The sequence below is a fragment of the Bos javanicus genome, chromosome 16 (assembly GCF_032452875.1).
Source record: "Bos javanicus breed banteng chromosome 16, ARS-OSU_banteng_1.0, whole genome shotgun sequence".
Classification (NCBI taxonomy): Eukaryota; Metazoa; Chordata; class Mammalia; order Artiodactyla; family Bovidae; genus Bos; species Bos javanicus.
In genome coordinates, this window is record NC_083883.1 from 30,149,708 (window position 1) to 30,161,306 (window position 11,599).

General features: G+C 45.5%; 1 protein-coding gene across 1 annotated transcript in view; it reads left to right on the forward strand.

The window, feature by feature from the left end:
* LOC133227348 (late histone H2B.L4-like) overlaps nt 1-11,095 on the forward strand; it is a 36,046-nt gene extending 24,951 nt beyond the window's left edge. The window contains exon 3 of the mRNA XM_061381794.1: nt 10,755-11,095. Coding sequence (XP_061237778.1) covers nt 10,755-11,023 — 269 coding nt within the window. The 3' untranslated portion in view covers nt 11,024-11,095. The remainder of the gene's footprint in view (nt 1-10,754) is intronic.
* The last annotated feature ends 504 nt before the right edge of the window (nt 11,096-11,599 follow it).

Genomic DNA, 11,599 nt, shown 5'->3' on the forward strand with positions numbered 1-11,599 from the left:
TTTTACTTGAATTTGAAAGAAAAAAAGTTGACTATATAAACTTTTTAATTAAAAGTAGAAATCACTAATCTGTAAAAAGAAAAGAAAAGGAGAAAAAAATGAATACATTAAAAAAAATAAAAGCCCCAAACCAAAGCTGGACTCTGAAGCAGGCTGAGCTCTGGTGGCTAAAAATACTGCTGGAGGCCACTCTGCTCCCCTCTCTGCAGTGGGTTTTGTCCTGGGGCTATGGAGTCCTGGTTAGTGCTCAGCTTGGAAGGGAAGGGTGGGGAGAGGGTTGGGGCTTCCGTCCACTCAGCTGCTTTGGAGTCTACACTTGCCTGAGGCTATTCGCATGGCAGAGAATCTACTTCACCCAAACTCCTAGGCTAAACAACCTCTCCTCGCTGAAGAATAAACACTTGCTTTCTCACTCTTTGAGAAACTTCTCCTTATTCAGCCAAACTCAGTTCCACTCATGGGGTGGGAAGGCCCAGGTAGGGGCTCACATGAAACTTTGCCCTGGGATCCATTTTTAATATCTGTGCAACACTGTGTGAGGCAATAACCTTGCCTGCTGAGTACTAGTCACAAAGAAGCTGCTTTGGCCAGTTCAGCGTGTTGAGTGGCGACTGGTGGGGAGATGGCAGGAGGCAGGGAGAAGAAAGCTTGGGAAGCATCCTGAGCTCTGGGGCCACATAGCAAGTCAGCTTTGCTCTATAAGACCTCTGTTCACGTGTCTTCTCTCAACGTCTTCTCCTCTTCAGGCCAAGTGTCATGGTAGAATCAGGGGAAGCCCTCTGACTGTCATGTAAAGTCTCTCACTTAATGTTTTTTTGAAATGGAAGTTTCTTCCCGTAATTGGCTTACATACATCCTATAGCCAGCTTTGTTTTACCTAGTTCATTCTTCATTACAATATTTTAACATAAATATATTTATGTATTAAATTTTATTAAAAGATATTTTGGTGAATATTTATATTTTATAATTTTGTTGCAGAAAGGGGGACCCCTTCCAGGGTCCTAGAGTGGGCTCTTATCTAACACTCAGGCTTCCCTGGTGGTCCAGTGGCTGACTCTGCACTCCCAATACCGGGGGCCCTGGTTCAATACCCGGTCAGGGAACTAGATCCCACATGCCACAGCTAAGAGTTCAAATACCACAACTAAGGAACCCATGTGCCACAACTAAGACCCAGCACAGCCAAAGTTTTTTAAAAGCAAATATTAAAAAACAAACAAAAAGTAACACTCAGAAATGAATTGTCTGAGGAGACACACGTGCTGACAAAGAGAAAGACTTTATTGGGAAAAAGCACCCAGGCAGAGAGCATCAGGGTAAGGGAATCCAGGAGAACTGCTCTGCCATGAGGCTCACAGTCTCAGGTTTCAAGGTGATGGGATTAGTTTCTGGGTTGTCTCTGGCCAGACATCTTGCTTGGCACATATTTGGTCTGATTCAGGTCAGAACTCAGGTTCCTGGTGACATATGCTTCTCTCAGCCAACATAGATGCCAGTGCAAAGGATTCTAGGAGGGCGATAGGACAATATTATGGGCTGGTGTCTCCTCCGTCCTTTTGGCCCCTCCTGAATTCTGGTTAGTTTTCAGAGGCAGCAGCATGTTCCTCACAGGGATCTTCTGTTGTGAGACAACACATGTGAGTGGTTATCATTGTTCTTGGCCAAGACAGGCAGTTTTGGTCAATGGTTCCCTAATAACTTACAAGTGTACAAGTGAAAGTCGCTCAGTCATGTCCGATTCTTTGCGACCCCATGTTCCATACAGTCCATGGGATTCTCTAGGCCAGAATACCGGAGTGGGTAGCCGTTCCCTTCTCCAGGGGTTCTTCCTCCCAATCCAGGGATCGAACCCAGGTCTCTAGCACCAGTGGATTCTTTACCAGCTGAGCTGCAGTCTTATGTAAGAAGGATGAGGCAGGAGTCAGATGAAGAGGGGAGGTTCTGGATGCCTTAGGGCTATCTTTGGACAGCTTGTTTTGAATAATGTAACTCCTGGTTCCTCCCTTCCCTGTACTCATCCCATCCCCCTCCCCGCCCTTCCCCGACACCCCCCCCCCCCGCCCTTCCCCGACCCCCCCCCCCCCCTCCCTCCCGGCCGAGCATCAGAACCTTAGGCCAGGCCTGGAGAAGACCCACCTACCCTATGGGCTCCCTGAAGCTTTCATTTGATAAACTGCTGTATGTAAAATCAAACTTTCCCCTGCACCAGTCATATTATTTCACCTTTTCCTCCTTCCTCTTTCTCTTGGGTTTGGAGAGTCTTTATGAACAGGAGGAAGTAAAGTGTATGAGTTAACTAATTAGGGATCTGATTGTGAGGATTCTTGTTCCACCTACATTTGTTCAGCGTCTAATCAAATGATTGTTAAAGGAGATGAGTTTATTGTACTCTGCCCCAGGATACCAAACAAACACTCCTGTCTCTCCAAATAATCCTCAAATGAGGAAATGGTTCAGTTAGGTTGCCTGTGGCTGCGAGTAATAAAAAACATAGCTGAACTCATTTAAACAATAAGGACATCTACTGTCTGGCATACTCAAGTCCTAGTGTGGGGTCAATGTCAGGGGAGACACCATCCACAGCCTCTGGCTCTGTTTCTCTGTGAGCCTCTTACTCAGACCTCCTGTGGGTGCTGGTTTCATCTTCAGGCTGGTGCCCAAGATGAAGCCTGAAATTCAACCTCATGGTCAAATAGGAAAATATTCACAGGGGGGAAGTGAAGCTAACTTCCCAGAAGCCGCCACTGATTGGCTTAGATTAGGTCACATGCATTTTGGAACCAATCTCTTCACGGGAGATGTGGGTGCCTGGAGACTAATTAGACCTCCTAAGTTCAGTTCAGTCCAGTCACTCACTTGTGTCCACCTCTTTGCGACCCCATGGACTGCAATACACCAGGCCTCCCTGTCCATCACCACCTTCAGGAGTTTATTCAAACTCATGTCCATTGAGTCGGTGATACCGTCCAACCATCTCATCCTCTGTCGTCCCCTTCTCCTCCTGCCTGCGGTCTTTCCCAGCATCAGGGTCTTTTCCAAGGAGTCAGTTCTTCGCATCAGGTGGCCAAAGTATTGGAGTTTCAGCTTCAGCATCAGTCCTTCCAATGAACACCCAGGACTGATCTCCTTTAGGATGGACTGGCTGGATCTCCTTGCAGTCCGAGGGACTCTCAAGAGTCTTCTCCAACATCACAGTTCAAAAGCATCAATTCTTTGGTGCTCAGCTTTCTTTATAGTCCAACTCTCACATCCATACACGACCACTGGAAAAACCATAGCCTTGACTAGATGGACCTTTGTTGGCAAAGTAATGTCTCTGTTTTTTAATATGCTGTCTAGGTTGGTCTTCACTTTTCTTCCAAGGAGCAAGCGTCTTTTAATTTCATGGCTGCAGTCACCATCTGCAGTGATTTTGGAGCCCCCAAAAATAAAGTTGGCCACTGTTTCCACTGTTTCCCCATCAATTTGCCATGAAGTGATGGGCCCAGATGCCATGATCTTAGTTTCCTGAATGTTGAGCTTTAAGCCAACTTTTTCACTCTCCTCTTGCACTTTCATCAAGAGGTTCTTTAGTTCTTCTTCACTTTCTGCCATAAGGGTGGTGTCATCTGCATATCTGAGGTTATTGATATTTCTCCTGGCAATCATCTTTCCAGACTGTGCTTTATCCAGCCCAGCATTTTACATGATGTACTCTGAATATAAGTTAAAAAATCAGGGTGACAATGTACAGCCTTGACGTACTCTTTTTCCTATTTGGAACCAGTCTGCTGCTCTACGTTCAGTTCTAACTGTTGCTTCCTAACCTGCATACAGATTTCTCAAGAGGCAGGTCAGGTGGTCTGGTATTCCCACCTCTTTCAGAATTTTCCACAGTTTGTTGTAGTCCACACTGTCAAAGGCTTTGGCAAAGTCAGTAAAGCAGTAGATATTTTTCTGGAACTCTCTTGCTTTTTCGATGATCCAACAGATGTTGGCAATTTGATCTCTGGTTTCTCTGCCTTTTCTAAATCCAGCTTGAACATCTGGAAGTTCACGGTTCATGTACTGTTGAAGCTTGGCTTGGAGAATTTTGAACATTGCTTTACTAGGGTGTGAGATGAGTGCAATTGTGTGGTAGTTTGAACATTCTTTGGCATTGCCTTTTTTTGGGATTGGAATGAAAACTGACCTTTTCCAGTCCTGTGGCCACTGCTGAGTTTTCCAAATTTGCTGGCATATTGAGTGCAGCACTTTTACAGCATCATCTTTCAGGATTTGAAATAGCTCAGCTGGAATTCCATTGCTTTCACTAGTTTTGTTGTAGTGATGCTTTCTAAGGCCCACTTGACTTCACATTCCAGGATGTCTGGCTCTAGGTCAGTGATCACATCATCATGATTATCTGGGTCATGAAGATCTTTTTTGTACAGTTCTTCTGTGTATTCTTGCCACCTCTTCTTCATATCTTCTGCTTCTGTTAGGTCCATACCATTTCTGTCCTTTATTTTAGTGCCCATCCTTGCATGAAATGTTCCCTTGGTATCTCTAATTTTCTTGAAGAGATTTCTAGTCTTTCCCATTCTATTGTTTTCCTCTATTTCTTTGCATTGATCATTGAGGAAGGCTTTCTTATCTCTCCTTGCCATTCTTTGGAACTCTGCATTCAAATGGGTATATCTTTCCTTTTTTCCTTTGACTTTAGCTTTTCTTCCTTTCTCAGCTATTTGTAAGGCTTCCTCAGACAACCATTTTGCCTTCTTGCATTTCTTTTCCTTGGGGATGGTCTTGATCACTGCCTCCTGTACAATGTCACAAACCTCCGTCCATAGTTCTTCAGGCACTCTATCAGATCTAATCCCTTGAATCTGTTTGTCACTTCCACTATAAGGGATTGTAAGGGATTTGATTTAGGTCATGCCTGAATGGTCTAGTGGTTGTCCCTACTTTCTTCAATTTAAGCCTGAAGTTTGCAATAAGGAGTTCATGTTCTGAGCTACAGTCAGCTCCCAGTCCTAGAGCTGCTCCTAGAGCTGGTGATAGTTTAACTTCTCCTGAAGCACATAGCAATGCCAAAGAATGCTCAAACTACCGCACAATTGCACTCATCTCACACCCTAGTAAAGCAATGTTCAAAATTCTCCAAGCCAAGCTTCAACAGTACATGAACCGTGAACTTCCAGATGTTCAAGCTGGATTTAGAAAAGGCAGAGAAACCAGAGATCAAATTGCCAACATCTGTTGGATCATCGAAAAAGCAAGAGAGTTCCAGAAAAATATCTACTGCTTTACTGACTTTGCCAAAGCCTTTGACAGTGTGGACTACAACAAACTGTGGAAAATTCTGAAAGAGGTGGGAATACCAGACCACCTGACCTGCCTCTTGAGAAATCTGTATGCAGGTTAGGAAGCAACAGTTAGAACTGAACGTAGAGCAGCAGACTGGTTCCAAATAGGAAAAAGAGTACGTCAAGGCTGTACATTGTCACCCTGATTTTTTAACTTATATTCAGAGTACATCATGTAAAATGCTGGGCTGGATAAAGCACAGTCTGGAAAGATGATTGCCAGGAGAAATATCAATAACCTCAGATATGCAGATGACACCACCCTTATGGCAGAAAGTGAAGAAGAACTAAAGAACCTCTTGATGAAAGTGCAAGAGGAGAGTGAAAAAGTTGGCTTAAAGCTCAACATTCAGGAAACTAAGATCATGGCATCTGGGCCCATCACTTCATGGCAAATTGATGGGGAAACAGTGGAAACAGTGGCCAACTTTATTTTTGGGGGCTCCAAAATCACTGCAGATGGTGACTGCAGCCATGAAATTAAAAGACGCTTGCTCCTTGGAAGAAAAGTGAAGACCAACCTAGACAGCATATTAAAAAACAGAGACATTACTTTGCCAACAAAGGTCCATCTAGTCAAGGCTATGGTTTTTCCAGTGGTCGTGTATGGATGTGAGAGTTGGACTATAAAGAAAGCTGAGCACCAAAGAATTGATGCTTTTGAACTGTGATGTTGGAGAAGACTCTTGAGAGTCCCTCGGACTGCAAGGAGATCCAGCCAGTCCATCCTAAAGGAGATCAGTCCTGGGTGTTCATTGGAAGGACTGATGCTGAAGCTGAAACTCCAATACTTTGGCCACCTGATGCGAAGAACTGACTCCTTGGAAAAGACCCTGATGCTGGGAAAGACCGCAGGCAGGAGGAGAAGGGGACGACAGAGGATGAGATGGTTGGACAGTATCACCGACTCAATGGACATGAGTTTGAATAAACTCCTGAAGGTGGTGATGGACAGGGAGGCCTGGTGTATTGCAGTCCATGGGGTCGCAAAGAGTCGGACATGACCAAATGACTCAACTGAACTGAATTGAACTGAAGCACATGGGCTACAGGGAATGAGCATGGCTCCAGAACTCAATTGGAGTTCTCTTAGGAGGGCGGGGTCGGCAACCAGCAAAGTCCACCAGAGAAGCTTCTAGATTCTTTCCATTCCCGCTTACCTTCTTCTGAGCCTTTTATTGAAATTGGCCTTGAATGATGAGAACGTCTTCAATGCCCAGAGAAGAAGGTGAAGAGGGAACTGTTATATGAATATGGAAGGATTTCTTAGGAAGTCTGTGGTTCCATCTATTAGAGAGTGTGCTCTGACCTGCGGAAATGACCCTCTGACAACTGGACAAACATGAGTCATCTGGTTATTCCAGCCTGAGGAACACAAACAGTATGACTATCCAAGGCCATTAGTCTCATTTCATGTTTACCCAATGGCCTCCTTAATTCAATTTTCCAAGTAGATTTTCTTACTAAGAAGACAATGTTCAGAGCAGACAACGTAAATTCTCCGATCTTGTCAATTAAATGTTAAATGTCATGTTTCTCATTCTAAACCAATAAATAGTCATTCTGGTTCCTCAAATCATTTCTTTGGAACTCCAGTTAAATCAAATTTGCCAAGCCCTGATCATTCCTGCTGAATTGAGGACACTTGGGCCTCCTGAACTGAATAACCAGACCTTACGGTTAGAATTCTCAGTTAGAAAAGTGTACATGTGTAGTATTTTCATGATTGTGATTGTAACTGTTGGTGTTAGATTCTGGGTGATCATAAAAGAGGGACAACAGGATGAGTGGGCCCATCCTAAAAATTATTTCCTGTTTTTACTCTCCATATTACTTTGCCAACAAAGGTTCGTCTAGTCAAGGCTATGGTTTTTCCTGTGGTCATGTATGGATGTGAGAGTTGGACTGTGAAGAAGGCTGAGCACCGAAGAATTGATGCTTTTGAACTGTGGTGTTGGAGAAGACTCTTGAGAGTCCCTTGGACTGCAAGGAGATCCAACCAGTCCATTCTGAAGGAGATCAGCCCTGGGATTTCTTTGGAAGGAATGATGCTAAAGCTGAAACTCCAGTACTTTGGCCACCTCATGCAAAGAGTTGACTCATTGGAAAAGACTCTGATGTTGGGAGGGATTGGGGGCAGGAGGAGAAGGGGACGACAGAGGATGAGATGGCTGGATGGCATCACTGACTCGATGGACATGAGTCTGGGTAAATTCCAGGAGTTGGTGATGGACAGGGAGGCCTGGCGTGCTGCGATTCATGGGGTCGCAAAGAGTCGGACACGACTGAGCAACTGAACTGAACATGGCAAAAGATACGTTTACAGGTAATACTATCAATTCTTATTACCAGGACTGTTCAGGAGACATTTGTACATTTTCTAGGTATGTTTTGAAGGGGCACGGTGGGAGCATGGTAACCTACAGTTCATGGAACTCTGTCCTGTGCCCTATAGCCCCATAAGAATTAGTTTAGCTGACTTGGAGGACAATTGTGGTTGTAGAAAAACGTCAGCTATTGTATACACCCCATATTTGTAAGTCAGCGAACACTAATAAATGTTCTGTGAGCACCATGATGAGGTATGAAAATAATAGCATGAACATATAACCATTATATTATCATGAATTCTGGGTTTGACAGAAAAAACAAACTTTCTTGTAAATATAAATTCTATTTGCTGATATAACAGGGTTGCTGTCCCTTTTGGTGCAGCTAGGTCCAGTTGCTCAAAGTTCTTGGGGATGTTCTCTCTTTTCATCTGGCCAAGCTGACCCCTGCTCGTGTTACCTCACTGCGGGTACCGTGGATGCTGGTTGCCATGGACTCACATCCTCCTGATATGGTGACTCCTGGTGAAGGAGAGTCTCCCCCAGGGTTCTTTAATTTTAGGGAAGCCTGTGTGCAGAGTATATCATGAGAAACACGGGGCTGGAGGAAGCACAAGCTGGAATCAAGATTTCTGGGAGAAATATCAATAACCTCAGATATGCAGATGACACCACCCTTATGGCAGAAAGTGAAGAGGAACTAAAAAGCCTCTTGATGAAAGTGCAAGAGGAGAGTGAAAAAGTTGGCTTAAAGCTCAACATTCAGAAAACTAAGATCATGGCATCTGGTCCCATCACTGCATGAGAAATAGATGAGGAAACAATGGAAACAGTGTCAGACTTTATTTTTGGGGGGCTCCAAAAATCACTGCAGATGGTGATTGCAGCCATGAAATTAAAAGACGCTTACTCCTTGGAAGGAAAATTATGACCAACCTGCTGCTGCTGCTAAGTCGCTTCAGTCATGTCCAACTCCATGCAACCCCGTAGACGGCAGCCCATCAGGCTCCTCTGTCCCTGGGGTTCTCCAGGCAAGAACACTGGAGTGGGTTGCCATTTCCTTCTCCAGTGCATGAAAGTGAAAAGTGAAAGTGAAGTTGCTCAGTCGTGTCCGACTCTTAGCGACCCCATGGACTGCAGCCTACCAGGCTCCTCCGTCCATGGGAATGACCAACCTAGATAGCATATTAAAAAGCAGAGACATTACTTTGCCAACAAAGGTCCATCTAGTCAAGGCTATGGTTTTTCCAGTGGTCATGTATGGATGTGAGAGTTGGACTGTGAAGAAGGCTGAGCACCGAAGAATTGATGCTTTTGAACTGTGATGTTGGAGAAGACTTGAGAGTCCCTTGGACTGCAAGGAGAGCCAACCAATCCATCCTAAAGGTGATCAGTCCTGGGTGTTCATTGGAAGGACTGATGCTGAAGCTGAAACTCCAATACTTTGGCCACCTTATGTGAAGAGTCAACTCATTGGAAAGGATTCTGATGCTGGGAGGGATTGGGGGCAGGAGGAGAAGGGGACAACAGAGGATGAGATGGCTGGATGGCATCACCGACTTCATGGACATGAGTCTGAGTAAACTTTGGGAGTTGGTGATGGACAGGGAGGCCTGGCGTGCTGTGATTCATGGGGTGGCAAAGAGTCGGACACGACTGAGCGACTGAACTGAACTGAACTGATTTGTAATTCTAATTAGGTCACATGTTTCTAAACCAATTGCTATGGCAGGAGGATGAAGTATAATCATTGACCCTCTCTGGGTCAGCTTTACCAGTCCACATGGGATTCTGGTAGGGCCATGTTTTGCCATTATCATCCCAAATCCTTTTGTATCCCTGTGTAGGGGATGTCATGCTAGGGAGGCCTGACAGACATGGTCCTGGCACTCCAGATGTTTACAAGCTCTGTCTTTGGCTGGGGGGAGGGAAGGACTGATTAACATCTGGCTTCATTTCCCACTCATTGAGGAGCTTGCTGGGAAGGGGCAGTTTGAGAAGGACTAATGGGACTACTCTTAGAATTTTGGTTCTGGGCTAAGGGAGACTACAGCACATTTGTGCAGAGTGTATGGATTATGACTCAATACCAACCCATGAAGGCCGCCAGCTTCCTAATATGCAGGCCATCTTATCCTATTTACATTAATATTTTTGGTTGCCCTTCTCAGGTGGCTCTCTTGGTAAAGAAGCCACCTACCATTGCAGGAGACATAAGAGACATGAGTTTGATCCCTGGGTTGGGAATATCCCCTCTAGAAGGAAATGGCAACCCACTCCAGTATTCTTGCCTGGAAAATTCCATGGACAGAGAAGCCTGACAGGCTACAGTCCATAGGGTCAAAAAGACTTAGACATGACTGAGTGACTTAGCACAATTTGCATATACATAAAACCTACAACCAGATGGGTGACAGAGCCAGAGTGTCACTGAGGGACAGGCAGCACATACAGCTAGCAAACCTAGAATCAATGTAACTGACCTTCCTATTTTTGCATATAATCCATTGTCACAGACAAAAGTCTTCATATTGGATCCAATCCACAGGTTGGCCTAGGCAGCTGCTGATGGGAAGAGAGTTTCCATTTTACAAGTTGAGCAGCCATCCCAGACACTCACCTGGAAGTTAAGGTACACGTGGTCTTTTATCCCAACTCCAAAAAATGTGTGTGTTGCATAAAAAAGAATTAGTTTAGGTAATCTTATACTGGATGATCTTTGTTATGTTGAATAAGCCTGTAACAAATAGAATTTGAAAAGTGCCTTGGGTTGGTTTCCACTGATTACGTGAAAGCTGGTGACTGTACTGGGGGTTCTTGTAGGTTGACCGACACCAGGCCCACCCTGCTTTGCCTCAACTGGGGCCCCCGTTACACCCACTTAACTGGGTAAGGGAGTGAAGAGGAGGAGGAAGACTCCTTCAGCAGGGCTGGAGTTCAGCCCCAGCACTGCTGGTGCCCACACTCCCCTCTTCGGAGGCCCAGCCACACCAAGGCCAAGCTGGTCTCTCAAGTTTTCCTGGAGACTGAGGGCAAATCTCCTTCCATACCTGCTTCCATACAACCAGCTGAAGACAGTCTGTAGCCCCCACAGCTTTTATTACTCTGCAGAGGTTGCTGAAGCAAGTCCATCCGGACACGGGCATCTCGTCCAAGGCTATGGGAATCATGAACTCCTTCATCAACGACATTTTCGAGCGCATCGCTGGCGAGGCATCACGCCTGGCGCATTACAACAAGCGCTCGACAATCACATCCAGGGAGATCCAGACCGCCCTGTGCTTGCTGCTACCTGGGGAGCTGGCCAAGCACGCTGTGTCCGAGGGCACTAAGGCTGTCACCAAGTATACCAGCTCCAAGTAAATATAATATGCCTAGCCACTGTTAACGGAGAAGGCAATGGCACCCCACTCCAGTACTCTTGCCTGGAAAATCCCATAGGCCTGGTGGGCTGTAGTCCATGGGGTCGCTAGGAGTCGGACACGACTGAGCGACTTCACTTTCACTTTCACTTTAGAGGTTGCTCAGAGGAGCAGGAGGCATTTAGTAGAACACTGGTCCATTTGTCTTCAAGGCAGGCCTCAGAGGAGGGTAGAAAGGCTGTCATTTCAGATCTGAGGCATCAAGGGTAGGGACAGGGCCTGATCTCACAGTTGACGCCAAGCAGGGCCCTGTGGGGCTCCCAGACACGGAGGCCTTTTTGTCCCCCATTTCTTATAGGCAAGACTCCAGCCTCCATGACCTTTTTACATGAGTTCCAAAGAGCAGATTTGAACAGTTGCCAATCAAGGAGCAGCCAGGAAACTGCCTTAGACAGGATTAAAGGGACCAGAGAAGCTCATCAAAATTAGGAGCACCTGAGACCCCGCACACACCCTAATCTTGTCAGTGTGTGCTAAATCACTTCAGTCTGTTTGACTTTTCGATTCCTTGGACTGT